Source organism: Heliangelus exortis, chromosome 5 (assembly GCF_036169615.1).
Source record: "Heliangelus exortis chromosome 5, bHelExo1.hap1, whole genome shotgun sequence".
NCBI lineage: Eukaryota > Metazoa > Chordata > Aves > Apodiformes > Trochilidae > Heliangelus > Heliangelus exortis.
The window spans coordinates 7,286,741-7,306,667 of record NC_092426.1 but is presented as its reverse complement, the minus strand read 5'-3'; the positions used below and the strand labels follow the sequence as shown (position 1 = coordinate 7,306,667).

Here is a 19,927-nt window from a genome sequence, read left to right as displayed (position 1 = left end):
CTGCCCACAGCCAACTAATAAACTGAGAGACAGAGCAGACAGGAGAAGAGACAGAGCAAAGGAATCATGAAAGACTCCTTTAACTCCAGAGTCACAAACAGGCCAATTCAAAGTCACTGAACACACAAATCTTTTTTGTTACTAGTTGTGACAACAGAAGTCATCTGTTAACTCATTTGATGAAGACTTTGATTTTTTTTTTCTTTAATTTTTCAACTTGAAGGACAATCTTCAAAATTAAAAGTAGCAACAGAGGTCATTCTGAGTCCACATAAAGACTGACCAAACAACTCCAAGGGATTTTAGAAGTGCCTTTTCTAGCTAAGCAAACACAGGAACACAAGAAGGAAGATCAGCAAACTTTGATTTATTTCAACCAAGTGGGATTCTGTGCTTAAAGTTTTAACATGTCCATCCTACCATTTTGTTACCTGTTATGTAGGGATCTCTGACCTTCTTTATTAGAAACACAACAAATCTCATTAAAGCAGACATGGATTTTTCTCCTTGATACTGCCACTTTACCGCATCACAAGAATCCCTGAGAAAGGTCTTTCAATCATCATTCCCTAAAAACCCCACAAAGACGGCCAAGGCTTAAGACAATAAAATTTTTCAAATCTGAATTCAATTAGAATCATAGAATCATAGAATTGGCTGGGTTGGAAGGGACCTCAGAGATCATCAAGTCCAACCCTTGATCCACTATTGCTGCAGTTCCCAGCCCATGGCACTGAGTGCCACATCCAGTCTCTTTTTAAATATCTCCAGGGATGGAGAATCCACCACTTCCCTGGGCAGCCCATTCCAATGGCTGATCACCCTCTCAGTAAATAAATTCTTTCTAATGTCCAACCTAAACCTCCCCCGGCACAACTTGAGACCTCTTGTGCCCTCTTGTCTTGCTGAGAGTTGCCTGGGAAAAGAGCCCAACCTCCCCCTGGCTCCAACCTCCTTTCAGGGAGTTGTAGAGAGTGATGAGGTCTCCCCTGAGCCTCCTCTTCTCCAGGCTGAACACCCCCAGCTCCCTCAGCCTCTCCTCATAGGATCTGTGCTGGAGTCCCTTCACCAGCCTAGGAACTAATTAATCAGTGTATAATCAAATGTTGTCCCAGATCAGCTGGTGAACTTAACTGGTCTTTTAACAAAGATAACTGGAGATCATGAAGCAGAGGGTTTCAGAAGTTTAGCCACCTGAAAGATACTCCATTTGCTGGAGGAAAGTACCAGTACCACCAGTACCAGAAGGATCCCAGCTTCCTCAGATGCCTCTGAATCAAACACCATGGGTCTCCCAGAGTAATAAGGAAACAGGCAAGGAAATACATTCTTCTGCTTTTATCCAAATTCTTGGAATAACTTATGCTGGCTAAAAAGTGGGTTTTCTACCTCTGGGGGTTTTTCTGTTTGTTTTTCTTAAATAAGTGATTTGCCTGTCTCCAACTCCTTGCTGATTAGTGCAGCTGCCTGCAAACCCTGAAAGCTTCAGCTCTGAGAAATGTGTGCAAAGTACCAAGATATCCTGAAGGGACTCCAGTATCTGAACTGCAGTTTATGCTTCTGTGACTTGGTAGAGCCTGCATCAAAGTACCAGGAAAGACTAAAACTACCAACATTCAACCAAGACTCAGAAACAAAGAGGTCCAGGAAAATGGAACACAAACATGACAGCCTGGGAACATCAGAAAGGTCCCCCAGAGAACAGTTGTGTGATACATAACAGTGATCACACATAAAATGGCAAACAGGGTGGGAAAATAATTGATGAAGAAGTTGAGGTACCAAAGATTTAACATTCCAGGTCACAGCTTCACTGATTTCCTGGCTCTGGAGCATGCTCTGCTCACAAAGGAAAATTAGCAATAGTGCAAGGAACAGATACATGTTATGGGTAGGACAAATCCATGTTTTAGCAGATGCTGGAAAGGATGGATGTACAAAACAGGAGGGAGAGCTGGGAGTGGCCTCAAAGGGAGAAAGCTTGAACTTGTTAACAAGCAGAAGGGCAGAGCACTAGGATGCAATTCCAAAATTAAGTTTTGGCCATATTAAGTTTGTGTCAAAAAGGAGAAACATATAAGCAGACACTAAAGCCTAGGATTCATCACCCTTATCTTCAGAAACCAGCATCTGAGCTTAGTCAATCTAGACTTCCTTTCAGTGAGTGAAGAGAAACAGACACTTAAGAGAATGAGTCATTGGACTTCCTTTCAGATTAACTTAATCACACCCTAAATCTGTCTGCCTCTTTGTAGAGACCTTGAGAGGAGTTCAGGATGATGAGCTCACACAGACATCTAAACTTTGCCAGCTGAATCCCACCCTGACTCAAGTCATGACATGGGACTAGATGGAAGTGGTATGCTGGGAATAAAGCATAAAGTTGCATTTGAAACAAGGACAAAAACCATAATGAAACACATCCACACACAAAAAACATGTAAGATCACCCTAAATGAAAAGGGGAAGATGCTCTTTATCCTCCTTCAATGAGAAATGGAGAAAGCTAACAGATCAAATAGAAATATGAGGGAAATGAATGAGACAGAAGTTGTTAAAGATAACAAAGGACTCATAAGGGACAAGGCAGTAAAGAGATTAAAGAGGGTAAAACTGAAGCAATGGTCTGGCTAGAAGAGGAAGTCTTTCAAAGCCTTAGGAAGTAAAGAAATTCAGAAGGATACAAGACAAAGCCAGAAAAGGAGAAGTTTAAGCAATGGTTAGTTTAGAAGACAGTAAGAGAAAACCCAGTGAAGGTAGAGATGAGAGGAATAGGATTAGTTTCAATCCCAACAGAAAAAAAAGCAAGAAGGACCAAAAAATGGAAGAGGGACTAGACTGGAAGATTCATTATTGAAATTTAAGCCTGAGATAGCAGTTGATCCAGGAGAAAGAGTCAGAAAAGTCTGCATCCAGCAATGGAAACAATCTGGAAGAATTCCAGGGCTATGCACAGCCACAAAACTACAAATTCACTGGGTGGCAACAGACAGGGGTGTAACAGCTCACCTGACTGGAGTAATGAGATGAATGGTTACAGCCTCCATAAGAAGGACAGACAGGGAAGGTGACAGGGGACTCATTTTACACAGAGGAACAGACTGAATGGGTGAAGCTCTGCTGAAAAACAAGTGGCAGGCCAATAAAGAGTAAATGGGTCTGGATGAGAGGCAAGACCAAAGGAAAAGAGTCAGAAGCACCTGCTCTAGACCATCTGATCTCAAAGATGAAGCCTTCTTCAGACAACAGCAACATGTCCTGGTTCTCATGGTGAACTGTAACCACCCCAACATTTGCTGGAAGGGAACCATAGTGGGTCTCAAGCAACACAGTGGCCTCCTAGAACATGCCAGGAACATGTCAAGTAGGGGAACACCTACCATTCTCTAGAAGGGATGAAGTGAAAGTTTGATGGCAGGCTTGGTTACAGCAACCCTGAGATGATAATGTATAAGATCTTGATAGGTGTGAGGAAGATGGGCAGCATTAATCACAACCCTGGATTTCAGAGGGCAGGCTTCAGTTTGTTTAGAGCAGCGGTAAGCAGGACCTCTTAAGGTACTGCCATGAAGATCAAACAAGCCAGGAGGATTGGTCAGTCTTGAAGTACAATCTCCCCAAAGCACAACACTCCATGTTGCTGTGCAGGAAGTTGGGCAGGAAGGATGTGTGGCAGCTTGGCTTCTTAGAAAATCCTGAGTCTCCCTGGTCTCCGTTGTGAAGTCTGTTTTCAGATCTCATGGGTCTCTATGTGAGTTTGGAGGAAAGGAACCATTACCCATGGTAAAGAAGACTGAATAAAGGCTCAGTTAAGCAAGATCTACATACAGGAGTCAAGTGGACCAGTTGGGACACAACTGAAGATGATAAGGGAGCTGGGAAAAAGAAAGAGCTCCTTCTTCGGGGAAGAACCAAAGGAGATTCACTATGACCAGAAGGCAGCAAGCATCAGGCTTTTCTTCCAGAGGGAGAAGGAGGACACTAGAGGTAAGTCAGCCTCCATTCAGATTGTTGGAAGGACATGAAACAAATCTAATCTACCCAGAAACCATTTGCAGACACACAAAAGGTAAGAAAGTTATTGAGAACTGCCAGAATAGATTTAACAAGAGCAGACTGTGTCTGACTGGAATAAAAGCCACACTGCAATCAAAGTAAAAAGTAACTACTGCTCTTCCTTCACCCCATTTCACCATTCTCCTTTAGTAATCTGGTAGCCAAACGGAGGAGATAGACTTGACAGGTGAACTACAAGTTGGGTGAAAATCTGGCCAAGTCCAAAGGTTAGAGGTCAGCACTGAGCCATGAGACTGATACTGAGGTCAATACTGATGAGGTCTTCACTAACAACATGGACTATGGGACAGAAGGCTCCCTTTGCCAGCCTGCAGATATCATCACACTGGTACAGTGGTCAATGCACTAACAAACAGAGCAGATATTCAGATGAATCTTAAGATGCTGCAGAAATGAGCTCGAAGAAACCTCATGAAGTTCAACAAGGCAAATTTAATTCCTTTTCTGCACCTGGGACAGGAGAACTGCAGGCAACCACACAGGCTGGGGACTGGCTAGAGGGTAGCTCTGCAGAAAAGGATCTATAGACCCTCAGGGAAAGAAAGATGACCAAGCAGTACTCACTTGCAGTGGTGAAGGCAAACTGCATCCTGGAGCTTCGTTATTAAGACTGCAGCCAGCAGGACAAGGGAAGTGATTACTACCCCCTGTTCAGCACCTGCAAGACTGTATTTAGAGTACTTTGTCCAGTTCAAGACTCCTCTACAGCAGACCAGGCACTGACATACTGGAGAAAATCCAGCAAAGTTGATGCTAAGATGACTAATAGACTGGAGCACATGGCATGAGGCCAAGAGCTGAATCTGCTCAGTCTTAAGATGAGAAAACTAAGAGGGAGGTCTCACTGATGTCCTCAGCTACTCAGTGGCAAGTTATGAAGAAAATGGAGCCAGAATCATCAGAGATGCACAGCAAAAGTACAAGAGGCAAGAATTACATTTCATCAAACTAAGTTCTAAGTAGATGCAATGAAAAAATTCTATATGGTGAGGGTGGTCAAGCATAAAAGAACAGGTTGTCCAGGGAGACTGTACCATATCCTTCCTTGGGGATACTCCAAGCTCAGCTACACTAGGCTCTGAGCAGCCTAACACAGTTTCAAAGCCACCCCCTTATGGACATCTGGAGGTCCCTTACAAAATAAGTTATTCTAGGATTCTACTAGGCCTTGCCTCTCCTCTCTTACTTCAGTTTTGTTAAATAGTGTTCTCTGCTCCTCTTCTTGGATCCTTCTGTTCTTTATGCCTATAACATATTGTCCTGATTTAAATCATGCTGTATAGTTCTGGAAGGAAGTAGAGTCCTCCATAATCACTTGTAATAAACCAGCTATGAAAATAGTGCTGATGACAAAGGTTAAAGAATTAAGCAAACCGTTTAAATGTAAACAGTAAAAAATCAATTAGAGAACATCTTCAGAAATGCCTTCCCATTTAGCATTAAAATACTGATGGCTGTATTTTGGTATTTAAGAGGACGGAGGGAAAACACACACTCACTTAAAGAAATTACTAAGAATACAGCATTAAGGGTTGAAAAATGGCATTAACCGGCATTAACCTAGATGCAGCTGCAATCGTCAAACTTAGTTTCAACCAAATTTGACTATCTGCAACTGAAGCTTTCAAATTATAATCATGCCATTGGCCTTCTTTCCCCTTTCCCTTTTCTTTTCGGCCACTTGAAGACTACTAAAGGTATCAGAGCTCCTAGTGAAGAACAGCTCCCTTGTAACTATGACTCTGACATGGATATTGTGAGAGCAGATTGCCTGCAAGGAAACAAGAATAAACCAGCTATTTAGAGAGATTATGCAATGCAGCACAGAGCTGTAAAATGAGAATTAAAGAACTCTGCATTTCAGCCCTGTAAGTAACCATAAACCTTGGACAATACTGTAGGAATTTGAAGAGGCTCAAGCAACAGAAGCAGTCTTGTCAAAGGGTCTCTGCTCAGAGCTAGTATTTTATTCATAATTCTTTCTCACAAGAACAGTACTGTATGGCTATTTTGTTAAATCTTTTCAAACACAGTTGAAACACCTCTTCACATCATCTCATAGATGTGCAGGTTGTTACTACAAAAATGAGCTCTATATGAACAGATATGAAGCATTCTGTGGACACGAGCTTGTTGAACTTGCAGAGCTCAGAACACTCAGCACAGTGCCACACTGAAAAATCAAACTGATTATCAACAAATACGATAGTATTAGGACCTTTCTGCATAAATACTTCAACAAGTGTAAACAAGATTCCAGTTTTTATAAGCAGCCAGTTCCCAAACAAACACCCACAAACATCAGCTGGTTCAGCAAAGAAAGGCAGAGGCTACGTTCTGCCACGCACCATCACATTATAAATAGTGAGGAAATGTACAGCAAAGGGTGTGTGACAAGGGAGACTTAGCTCTGTGTATGAGACATTCTGATGCAAAACTAGGAACTATGGAGCCTTCAGAGTTTGCCCATGGCTTTGTTTAGCACACATACACACACACAAACACACACACATAAAAACACCAATACACAAAATAACGATTTTGTTGAAGGGTCCAGAACTGCTTAGCAATTGGTATATGTTACTGCTGCACTTCTTCACTTTAGAATCCAAGAAAAAAAAAACCAAACTTGTAAACTTGCCATAGGTATTCTAATGAAAAACTGTTTTTCATCAAGTTCTAAACATCCTTTCATTAGGGGCCTCAAAAAACAGCAGCATCATACATTCATCCAAACCCAACTGCTTCGCTAGTGACTAAATGAGACAGTGAGGCCAAATCACCTCTCCTGAAAACACAGACAGTACAGCAAGGAAGAAGTTGGCCCAGACTACATGGGGGAGGGAAAGGAAAACAGGGGGAGGTTGTTGTTTTTTTTTTTAAAAAAAAAAAAAAAAAATCAAGTCCCTGCTCCATTGCTGGACTTTTCCCCACATCATGACAAGCCTGCAGGTTGCTGGCAAGCAGACCAGGCACAGTGTGAGAGCTCTCAGACCACACACACACAGGCTCCCAGCTGCTCTCCAGTGCTCTCTGGGGAAAAACTCCAGCCCAACCCAGGCTCTGGGGCCATCCCTGCTTTCCAGAGGCTGGTTCTTCCCTTTGGCAATAGCCTGCATAGAGAACACTGTGTAGGAGAAAATCTTGAGCTTACACTACTGCAGGCAGGATGCAGCCTTGACCATCAGGGAGCTGCAGGAACAGCCCTCCTGAAGCTTGTTCACAAGTTGTTCTGGGCCAGCACTGATGGGAGCTAATTTCAGCAGTTCATCTGCAACTCAGTTAATTATGGAAATGCAAACTAGTCCCATCATCAGATATGTAAGTAGCTAAGCATTTTTTTTGATCAGACAGCATAGCACTCCAAAGATAACTGTTCATTTTTAATATAGTCAACTATCAGTATACTTCAATTTCACTTTCTTTAAAATATATCAAATATATTCATTTACCTTGCTACCCTTTCAGGTCTAAATACACTGGGTATTAACACAATTTCACCAAAAAAGAAGCCATGATCACAAGTACAGTGCTAAGGTGAGATAATACTAAGTCCTTTGCCACAGTTCAATTTGCAATTAAAAACTATGTAAAGCTAAAAACTGCAATTAAATGCAGCAGACAACTAGCTCATTATACTGCAGCAGAAAGAAAAATCCCTCAAACAGCAATTGCTCTACCTGAAATATCAACTGGTATTCTCACTCCTGAGACTGAGCAAGGATGACACTTTGCTCACTGAAAAGAAGATTCCCAGAGACTTCTTGGCAGCATGAGAAATGCAGGTTGGCTACAGAAATCAAAGACCAACTTATATAAAAGATAGCCACACACACACAAAAAAAACCCAAACCCAAACAACAAACAAAAAAAACCTGAACCAAACCATAAAGTGTCTCAGAGAGGAATAGGTGAAAAGACAAATTATTTCCCTGTTTCAAAACTGTTTGGGGAATAATTTCATTTAAAGCAACTGTAAATTCGTGCATACGATGCTGACAGATCATAGGCAAGTCAGAATCATTGTAGACGATAAGGGGAGCCCCATGCACAAAAGCTGTGGGGAAGGAAGATGCTCAGACATATTTCCCAGCAAACATTCATCCAAGAAAGTAGCCACATTTAGACTCCAGAAAAATGCTTCCACTGTCTAATTGTGATTACCTTTCAAGATAACCAAAGGGATTCTGAAGGATTCAAACACTCCAAGAAGCAACAGGACAGCATTTTCACCCCTCAGCATTTTACTCTTCTACAACTAAAGACAAGGAACTGGGCAGTCCTTATGCACAATGAGACAATTTATTTTTAAAATGCTTGTGCACAATTACAGTTTTTAAAGTGCCTTTATCCAAACACAAACTTCACTAACTGTAAAAGGTATTCTAGTGGGTCCTTACTCCACTGCTTTATACAGGCATTTTTAAAAACTCTTTAGATAGTACCTTTGGGCCTGACAGTGAAACTGCCTCACATAAAGTGAAAGCTTTACTCTGCCAAAAAAGCAGGGCTCAATACTGTTCAGTAAAAACAGGTGAATAAACCATTCTGTATATAAAACAATCCGTATATATATGACCTGCATAATGTTGAGTAAAGCAATTTGGGTATATTACAGTAACACAGATCAACTTTAACCTCTCTATACCTATAGAGATGTAATATCAGATCAATCTTATTCTTTGTGTACCTATGTAAGCATAATTATAAGTTAAAATTATATTATACATCCCTTGGCTATTTACACATCAGCTTCTGAATCTTTGATGTGACAGTCCATCAGCTGTCAGCTCCAAGAGTCATGAGACAGAGTATTAATTATCCAAAAGATGTCAACTCCTGTCCATTTATATCAATTAACAGCAATTGAAACAGGAAGACTATTCACTGTCTTAAAAAAGTGTAGATTATGTAGATCTCAAAATATATAGCATGTAATGAGGATATTTATTACATAATCTGGAGACTAAAATCTTTTTTCCATTTTACCTCTCTGTTCAGTCACGTATTAAGCATTTAATTACTATACAGTGTGCATAAATACATGCATTATGTCAACTTACACTGCATTTTAAAAAGCATTTGAACAATTATACTTAAACATGATAATGCATTTCAAGAACCCTGAGAACTGATAGAATAAGAAGTCTCATTAGGTTTACAGATAATAAAAAGGTGCAATAGCCATGTCAACCTTGAAAAAGCCCTTTTCAACTATGATAGTATTGTCAGGTGCCATTACCCTTTGTCAGCCAGCTACCTGACCTCATAAATCAAGTGTAACAACCAAAGGAGAGCACAATGTGAAATCAGCACTAGGCAGACTTGCTCACTGAATAACGAGTGGCCTGCCAAGGTTTTGAGGTCACATTCAAAATTATAAAATAATTTTAATTGACCTTATTAATAATAATAATTAAAATATTCATATCAATAAGACTAAAGCTTGCAAGTACCATTCTGCAGAGTTTGTGCTCGTGACTCCTTTCCCAGATTGGCATGGAATCCTCCTCCTAAAGTTGGTGTCTTGCCTGCACCTATTAGGGAAGACAAAAAAAAAGGAAAGGAAAAAAGAGACACGTCAAATGGAGTAATTGAATTAAAATATTTAATGAAAACCTATTGTGCCAATACAGTCAGCATCTGTATAATTTACAACATGCCAGATTATATTAAGAAGGGCAGCAAAAGTACTTGAAGGTCTAAGACACTGAGTACAAATCCTGAGTAAATTATTTCTTCCTTGGGATTACTAACGTAACAATTACACAGCTCCATAAACCCTCTCAATCTCAGCTCTAAAGAAAGTATAAAAATGTTGCAAACCCTATTTTAGGTAGAACATGAAATCAATGTTGTAAAATATTTCTCAAAGTAAATTATGAAACAATTGCTTCGTTAATATTTTTGCCTGAAGAATATTCCAGACAGAACTTTAATAACCAGTTTCTGGTACTATGGAACAAAAACCACGTTTAGCATTCAGTAATGACTGCGTTGGCTACTACAGAAATAACACTTATTTTAAAATAAGTTGCAGCATACACAGTGACACTTGGGTTACAAAAACTCCAGGTCTGGAACTGCTACTTTTATACCCTGAAAGGCTGGAGAATACACTAAGTCTGAATTTTAAATTAACATAAACTTAGGCTGCTTTACGCATCCATGCTAACACTAAGGAGCCTGAATGCAGAGTCCTCTGGGAATCAATGGACCTACTCAAGCAAACCAGTCTTGCAGAACATGGAATTAAACTACCAAGAACAGAAACAGTCTCTCACTAGAGCAACCAGGCTACCTCAAGCAGAATATTCAAACCTATCAACTTAACAGCAAGTGAGACCAAAAAGCTAAACTGCACAGGTTTGAAAACAAGTAATTTGTTGGTAATTGGACTTCTACTTAATTCAAGTAAGTCTGCCCTTCAGAATGGGGGAAAAGAGTCATCTTGTTGCCTTTGATGCTTGGTTTTTCCTCCAGTTCTTGTAGATGTCTCAATAGCTTACACCAGTTCTCCAGAACAAACTAGACTGACTCTGGGATAGAAACATACAGAAGAGTGAAGAGGCACTTGAAAGCAGTTCAGGACATTTCTCTTACACACCTAAATAAGATACTTCCACAGCAGATGCAAGTTTTGAGAAATTGTGAGAGTGAACAATTTTTCTTAGCTAGTCTCCTCTCACTCGAATATAATATACATCTATATTGATGGGAAAAGCCTAACAGCAAACAAACAAAAAAACAAACCAACAAACAAACTAACCAGAAAAACTAATAATCCTACAGAATTATTTACTTTAAGCATTCAAAGCTTAATTTTCTTACATCCATTAAATTAGATTTCCAGTACTATCCACAACAGAAACCGACTTCACCTTCATTCATTAACAGATCCTTTCAACAAACAATAATCAGAAGCTTTCAGGTAAATGCCCCATAGGTTAAGTACTTCAGTTCAACATCCTAATTAGAAATGAAACATACTCAGTGACCTCACCGGATACAGAGACAACACTCCAGAGTCTGTATTTGCTCTAGACTGTTACACACAGCAAAGCCTCCTTGCCATTCCTACAGGCATAGTCTGGTATTTCCACAGATGCTCCAACACAACAAACCAATGAGGCAAAACAGAGAAATGTTACCAAATTGCCCTGGCACAGGTAACATTTCTGATGTACATTGCATAAGAAAGGTTTACCTGGCAAAAAAAGTATATCAACAGTAGCAATAGTTTTATGTTCCTTTTCTTCCACAGCAAATCTTTCTTCAGAAATCCTACTGCCTGCTACCCTCCTTCCCTGTGTTTTAAGGTTTGCTTTACCACAGGCTACCTTCACTTGTTTGATTTGCAGCAGGTGAGCACACAATCAAGCAGCAGGAGAGCAGAGGAGGCCAGAAACTGCCAGGCAAGAGCAGGACCAGACAGATGTGCAAGCTGGAGGTAGCAGGCTCACCCAGCACTTCCCACAAAGGCACCACTGCCCTCTCCTCTGCACCAAGGCTCCACTTTTCAGTCCCCTCTGTCTTTTGTGAGCATCAAAATACTGAACTCCATTGGACTATCACTGTCAAAATAGCTACATTGCTCTTTTAAAGGTTTCCCTGTTGCTACCAAAAACACTTGAGCAAAAACAATCTTACAGTGATGATAAACAATGCTATTAACAAAATAATTTAACTTACTCTGAAGCTAAAATCCAGAAAGAATACAAACAAAACAAAACTAAGCTGAGATTGCAGTGGTTTTGCTCTTTAAGATTTTTTTCATTAGACATTAACATTGCACATAAAATCATTGCTTTTCAAGCTCTAGAGTCTGCAGCAGGTGCCAGCAGAGCTATCTGAAAGACAGATTCTGCTATCAGAACTGATGTGCCCACTTGTCAGTGAGTTAACTGGAAAGACTGCACATCTCTAATTAGCATTCGGCTTTGAAAACTGCCAGAAAACTCCTCTGCTGAGCACTAACACCCTCACAACTGCAAAATAATGTTGCCATTGACTATGAAGTCTCACTATCAGCTTTAATCTTTACAAGCAGGATGCAAACCAAGCTCATTAGTGTAACTGTTCAGCAGGGCAATAAAAAGATAAACTCCTAAAAAAAGAAAACTGTGAAATTATCAAATGCATTTAAAGACAAAAATCCCTACAAAGCTACCCATTTAGAGAGTACAAAGTAAAGGAACAGCAATTGCTAGACACAACCAAATTAATATCCCAGCTTAACTGAAATTTTTACATTTCTTGACCTTTTCCTTTTTCCCTCTACAACTTCAAAAGCGAGTTAAACAGGCTTTTGGTTTTTCACATTCAGCTTTCAAGATATACAAAAATAAATTAAAGAACTATTTTGTGTCTTCAAGTACTGCCTGCCAAATCTTCAACATTAACTTTCCCTAAGCCAATTCGAACACCTTCCTTCATGAGGTGGTGCCTCACAAGGTACACTGTCATCTGCTAATTATTTTTAGAAAATAATTGAGATTCCTAGCCTAGCATAAATAGAGCCTCCTCTCAAGTTAGCTTTGGACATTTACATGAAATTTTGGGCAGCAGAAGGTGTGGAGAGGTGCGAGGAAGCTCAAAGTACAGCCAATACATTTTCTGTGGTCCTCTCAGAGGACTAGAGTGCCCCGAGACACAAAACAAAGAAAAAAAAAAAAAAAAAAAAAAGATGGCCTGAAGATTCATAAACACGGAAATGTGATGATACTCAGCCAAAGCTTACTCAGGGCCAGACCCAGCTCATAACCCTGCTCTGGGTCACAGCTGCTGTCTGCAGAGTCAGACCCAGGCACTTTGGTGGTTTCTGTTTTGCTCCACCAACTCACTAAGAAATGAAGTGACATCACTCTGCTTCTCTACAAAAATGTTCCTCAAGAAGTAAAAGACTGCAAAGCTTGAAGTCTGAGGTAACCTTGAATAGCAGCAAAAAGACAACAGATAGCAGGAACAGCACTCAATATAGAGGGGTCAAAGAGCAGCCACTAGGGCATCTGCAGCTTAAAGGGCACTTTTCTGAGAGCTGGTGACAGGCTGAGTTTCAGATTCAGCACTTGGAGAAGAAACAGATTCAGTTCCAGCCTTATGGATTTTGTTTCCTCTACATAAATGAGCAAGTGAAGACAGGCAATGAAGCTGCTTGCAACCTGAAGTGTATCTGCTATCTGATCAGACCAGTCCCATCAAAATCCTTCCCTGTGAAATTAAAACCAAAGAATACCAGCCCATTCTTCATTACAAGGTAGGAGAAAACCTTCAATTGAAAACCCACGTATTTACAGACCCAGCACAAAATCTGGGTCTGGTAAGGAATGCAGACTGCATCACACCAGTGGTTTCATAACCAGCATACACTAAATCACTTGATATAAAAAATTAATGAGCTTCCTACTTAAGTTAGACCATAAAAATCAAAAGGAGAGTAAATAAATGTCCCATTACAATTCATGCCTACAATAGCAAAATGATGTGACTGAAGTTTTCTGAATGCTCAAAACTACTGAAGCCTGTAACTGAAATCAATCTCTTCTCAGCCATTTCTGCATGGAAATTAACAGATATGCACACACCACAATCTGCTGAAATGGTACCACTCAATAAACTTATATAGACAAGCTTTTTATAGCCCATCATAGCTAGCTAGCTATGGGCTTATTTTCAGAACTACCCACTGAAGAGATAAATATAGTGTTGCATCCACCACACCCAAGTTTAGGGCTGCACAACTCCATGAAACCAATCCACGTCCAAGTTAGATGCACAATTCAGCATTTCCACAACTGACAGCAGTTTGTATACTCTGCAGCACTTCAAGTGAGCATTTGTTGCCGTCACAAGGATGGCATAATAAAGACTCAATGCTAGAGAAAAAAACCAAAACACTTCACACTTTACCGTGATGCAAGATTGCCACCTGGAGGATTTCAGAAGAGAAGCAATAATTGAGCCAGTTACCTCACTAAAATCAGAGCGGGTTATTTTTTGTGTGATGGAGATGCAAGTTTCCCCTCTTCCTTCCCAACACAACATAATTATGAATTAGTTTTGTAACGAGAAAACCTAGCACCAAGTAAAACAGGCAAATGCTCTACAGGATTTCTGTACATTTTCCTGCAAATCCAACAAATCTATGCTTTCTTCTTGCATCATGGCCACTGTACATGATTTAAAATTAACTGTGACTTAGTGTCATCTCCAGAAGTCTGGACCACAAGTAAGAGAAATTTTGCTGATACTGACATTGTTTTCACTTTTCAGTACCCAGCATTTTCATTTCCAGTTTATTGTGTGTATTACTGGGAGGAACCCACTCCAGGACTGCACTTTAAGACATACTTTTTGTCAGGATTTGGTCTATCATTCTCTCTGACATGAAAGCCAATTAACAACTGCTAATTAAAAACAAAATCCCTACTCCTTCCACTTTCATAATATTAAAAATACAGAAGAATCCTCATTGCACATAACAACTGGCCAGACAAAACCCACAGAATTTGATACAGAGTTGATCCTCTTTGTCAACCATCACACTAGTACTTCCTCTGACAGTAATCATCCATCTTACAGAGCTCTAGAGGACAAAAAGGCATAGAAGATGAATGGCTTGTAAGCTTAACTTATATTTTATGAAAGCGTTTTCCTCCCTATATCCAGTCCCTCTTCTTTCCAGCTTGCTGACCATAACTTTCCGCTTCCACAAACTCCAAATGACTGTGAAACACTTTGATCAAGGGAAACTCCAATCAAGTTCTACATTCGAGTCAATATAGCTAACACTCCTCAATGCAAAAACAAATATTTAAGGATAAAGTAGTAATACAAAATATTTCAGTGAGTTTCCCCTGGCATACCTGAAAAACTGATCATACCACAGCTTTACTAAAGAGAAAAACTCATTATGTTTGTCAAAGGACAGTGCAGAGTAAGAACACACATTCAGCTTCTAAATCAGAGGAAACTGGACACTGTAGCAAGGTGGTTATAACTTACTTGCAACAAAAAATTCTATTAGCAGGAGGAAACTTCCAATTAGAAGCACCCTACTTGTGCTGTTGTGGAGCCTCTTAACACCAAGTTTTAACAAAGACTTGTTGGGTGTTAAGGGCTACTAAGTAGTTCACAACTTCGCTTTCTCCTTATAAGCAAAAGCAAAGAGATAACTTTCCACTAGCACCATTACCCCCACCAGCCTCAAATCATTATCTTGCAAACTCCTGGGGTCAGGGAGTCTCCATGTAGGCTGTTCAAGAGCCTCGAGCTCCTGGGTATTCTGTGATATGTGACTGAACCAACTTCAGGGCTGAAGTGGGACTGGTACTGCCAATGCCCCTTGCAGCCTCCCATTTCTGTGACTTTGTCTGTACTGTCACCATTCTATAACCTCCTGGATTAGTCACTAACTTGAAAGACTTTAAATCACACCTGTTACTGTAAATCTCAAACAACAAATGTCAGCATAGCATTTAAAGACAATAATGTTTATTTTTAACTTCATCTAATACATACTTTTTAAATCAAAAGCCACCAACACAAACAGAAATTCCTAGCAATCAACCATACAAGTCAACCTGTTTCAAGACAGTCACACTGTTCAGCCTCACACAGAATGAACACTGATATTCATTCACCCCCAAAGGCAGGGTAAGACCACTTTGGTGGCCAACCTACAATCACTCTATAACATTTGAGGATGAAGTATCCTGTAGGTTGTATCTGGAGCTGGTAAGTGCCCTAGGTCCACCAACATGTCTTCTCCATCCCGTAGTTGTGATGTCTCACACTATGGAAGCTGCATTTTGTCATGTCATAATAGCCTCCATTTTTTTACTGTTTTCCTCAGGGAAAATGGCACACAGCAGTGCTGCTCATCCCACCCCTCCCTCTGCAAAGCTTCAGACAAACCTGAGAGGGGGACAGAGGTCTCAGAACAACAAGGTTTCTGTCAGTTCTGTAAAAATAGGCAGCTGGTCAGGGAAGAGATATGCTAAGAACTAGTTAAAAGCTTTTGAAAAGTAATTCCAAAGGAGGGTCACAAAGATGATCAGAGGGCTGAAGCACCTCTCCTATGAAGAGAGGCTGTGAGAGGGGTTGCTCAGCCTGGAGAAGGCTCCAGGGAAATATTAGAGAGGTCCTTTCCAGTACCTGAAGGGAGGCTACAGGAAAGCTGGAGAGGGCTTTTTTACAAGGGCAAGTAGCAACAGGACAGGACAAGGGGGAAAGGTTTTAAGCTGTAGATCAAGCATTAGGAAGAAATTCTTTACTGTGAGGGTGATGAGACACTGGAACAGGTTGCCCAGGGAAGTTGCAGGTGCCTCATTCCTAGAAATGTTGGGTAGATGGGGCGTGGAGCAACCTGGTCTAGTGAGAGGTGTCCCTGCCCATGCAGGGGCGTTGGAACTAGATGATCTTTAAGGTTCCTTCCAACAGTCCAGACAGACACAACAGTTTATCCCAACAACTACCACCAAGTGAGAAGCCTACCCTGAAAGAGTAAACAGAGAATTTCCCACCTTCAAACACAACACATGACTCCCAACTTGCTTTTCTAAAAAAACAGCCCCCATCAAACCAGTGCAGACTGGCCAAGTGCTTGGTGGAGCTCCATCTTCCAGCAAGCAATTACACTATAAAGGAGAGGGAAAAACACAGCTTGCTCTTAGACCCTGAACTGTATTGTACTACATTCTGGGATGTGTTCAAATCTTATGATAGACAAGAATCTGCTAAGAACTCAGGTTTAAAATAATAATAAAAAAAAGGCAAGATACATTTCTTCCAGTTAGCAGAATGAGGAATTTTAATTCAAATGCACTCCACACTTGGCAAGAAGCCATAGAGAGCACCCTCTTCTGGCTAGCTTGAGACAGTCTGAACTGGCTATCTACAGTTATTCAATAAAACTCGAGTCAGCTAGGAAAAGAACATACATCAAATATTTTTCTGTGTGATCAACACAAAATTCCTTGAAGCTCAAAAGCACACAACAACCCTTTTACAAAAATATCTGACTTAACCAGGGTCAAATCAGTCAAGCTCAGAAACTCAATTTCAGTGCATGGCCTTCACAAGCTTCAAGAGAATAATATGGATAGAGTTAAGTGCTATGGCTGGACCATTCCTGACTGTGACCATTTCCAACAGAATTATGAATTAAAACTCACAGAACCAGTACAGGGCCTATCAACACCTTCACTAGCTTGTGCTTTGGGAGGACTTTCCTCTCAGAAGATCAACTGAAAGATACACAAGTAGCTTCCTTCTAGAGCAGAAAGAAAGTACTCCCTTGCTAATGAAAGAACTTCCCAGCTCGTGACCCAGCAAGTGACAGGTACTTCACAAGAAGAGATGGCTTCTCATTTCCCAAGAAAGGCAGCATTAAAAGGAATGGTGGGATCAGGCTAATGTCCAATCACATCCTCTGTTGCCATCAAGACCAAGGCAATGAAGAGCATTGGAGATATTATGCTGAGAATGGTCACATTCATCTCCAAAGGGCATCTCACAGGGACTGGGATGGCCTACTTCTGTGTTTTTATATAAGGATGCTAACTCAATTTTTATATGCCCCAACTACCATCAGGGAAGATTTCATAGTTCTTATTACAAAGTACTATATATGCAACTTCATAAGCCTCACTCTAAATAAATCCTCACATTGCATTCTGGGTTTTAGGACACTTTTACAGACTCTCAGAAACTGCAAACATACCTACTGCCTACTTCTCACAAGGAAAATCAGAAGAATTAGCTAAGCATTTTCAAGAGAGAACATGTCTATATAACTGTCAAAGTCTGAGGACTTCTGTGCTCACCACTTTGCAAAACACAAGCTGAAAAAAACCAAACAGTATTTACACCTAGGGACACCTACATTTCATGCTTCAAAAACATAGCCCTCCAATTCTTGGACCAGTTTTAAAAGAATGGTCAAAACCCTCAAAAGCATCTTTGTAGAAGTCAAAGAATATGATCTTCCTCTGAATACTCAAAAGAAAGAGCTGTGCCAAGTCAGATCAAAGGAGTAGGTATTTCAGCATCCTAACCCTGAATGGTAAAATCCATTAATACGCAAGCCTACAAGTGAACACAAAACACAGGAGGAAAGCCCATCATGGTATTTCTCTGATATAATCTCCCAGAGTCAAGGTAAGTCACTAAGATTTCCTGAGCCACAAAATAGTTCATTTTTTAATGGCTGTGACATTCTTTTATTCCATTTGCTCAATCATTAACTTACACATACTTTTTAACCTCCACAACTACAGATCCATAATTTAATTAAATGGGGTTTTGTCTGGAAAAAAAAAAAAATGGAAAAGACCTCCTAATGTTTCTGAACCTCCTACCTGCTATCTTTAAATTAAGCTTGCTACTAGACTTCTTAGCACTCCCTAAGTTTTTTATTTATGTGATAATGAACAATCATTCATCCTTGCCATATGATTCTACTGTATTTACAGACCTCTGCCATGTCCCCATTCAATCATCTCTTCCAGTCTGAAGGGGCTGAGTCTGTTAGTCCTTCTGAGAAGCTTTTCAAGAAGCCCTCCTCTTAATCACTTTATCTTCCTCTGTGTATCTTTTCTCATTATAGTAGAGGTTTTATTGAGAAGGGGGAAAAGAGAAACAGACCAGACTTGCACACAGCATGGAAGCTACAGATAATGCTGTGCATATGTAAGTGGACAGATATTCTGTCATATTCTTTTCCTGATAACTTCAAATATCCTCCTCCCCACTCTTTTTTGAGCTGCAAATGAAAATTGAGCTAAATGTTTTTACAGAGCTATCCATTAAGATGAAGAGATCTCCTCCCAAGTTATGTTAGCCAGTCCAGATGTTGACATTCCACATGTGGAAGGAAGGAACAATCCTTACTCTCACTGCAACTCTTGATCCCATCTGTTATCCCACTATCCAGGTACTAAAAATAACACATCCTCTACAGTCTTTACTACCCTAAATAATTTAGCATTGCCAGCGAATTTCATTAACTCATTATTCATCTGTTTTCCAGATCATCAGCCTAGATTTTTTGGAAGGTCACTACTACCTCCTTCAGCAGACTTATTATTTCTAGTCCACATTTCTCATAATTTGACCAGTTATTCTGCTCTGTAAGGACCTTCCTTATCCATGAAAGCTCAGATTCTTTAAAAGCTTTTGCTGATGGATCTTGACCATCCTTTGCAAACAATTTACTTTATCCACTTACTGACCTCTTTAGAAAGTGCCAACAGACCTGAGAGGAATGCCAGTTTGCTGAAAAAAACCCAAACAAACCAACACTCTTCCCTCATATTTAACCTGTACAGCCACCTATTTTGTCCTTCACTGCTTCTACCATTTTGTCCAGCAGTCTTACTGGCCTGCATTTCCCCAAATCTTAGTGCACTAGTAAAGCAAAGCCTCTCACTCACATCCAAGCACAACCCCACACTTTGTCAGCTCACCAGTGCTCAGTGGTTAAAACTGTAAAAACAATGGAAAGAAAGAGACTCACACACCTGCATCAGAAAATATCGGCTACACCAAATATCTCTGTGAAAGGTATCAGTATTGAGACTGTGGCTTCCTGCACTATACACACTCACAGATACACGTAAATATTACAAAACACAAAATATTACAAAATACTGGGAAAACTTGACTGTGATCTCACACCTTCCAAACCTGAGAGAACAGAAGAAGGGATTTCCCATGGTTTATAGTGAGGTTAATGGGCTTATAAGCAAGGACTTGGCATGACCCAGACAGGCCACTTTGTATTAATAGTATTAATAAGTGCAGGACTCCTTCTCCTTCCACAAACAAATGCAAGATTACGAACCCTTTA

The 19,927-nt window shown here is 40.3% G+C and overlaps 1 protein-coding gene across 1 annotated transcript in view; it reads right to left on the bottom strand.

Moving 5' to 3' along the window:
* BRF1 (BRF1 general transcription factor IIIB subunit) overlaps nucleotides 1-19,927 on the bottom strand; it is a 170,813-nt gene that overhangs the window by 147,815 nt on the left and 3,071 nt on the right. Inside the window, exon 2 of the mRNA XM_071745373.1 lies at nucleotides 9,534-9,614. Coding sequence (XP_071601474.1) covers nucleotides 9,534-9,614 — 81 coding nt within the window. The remainder of the gene's footprint in view (nucleotides 1-9,533; nucleotides 9,615-19,927) is intronic.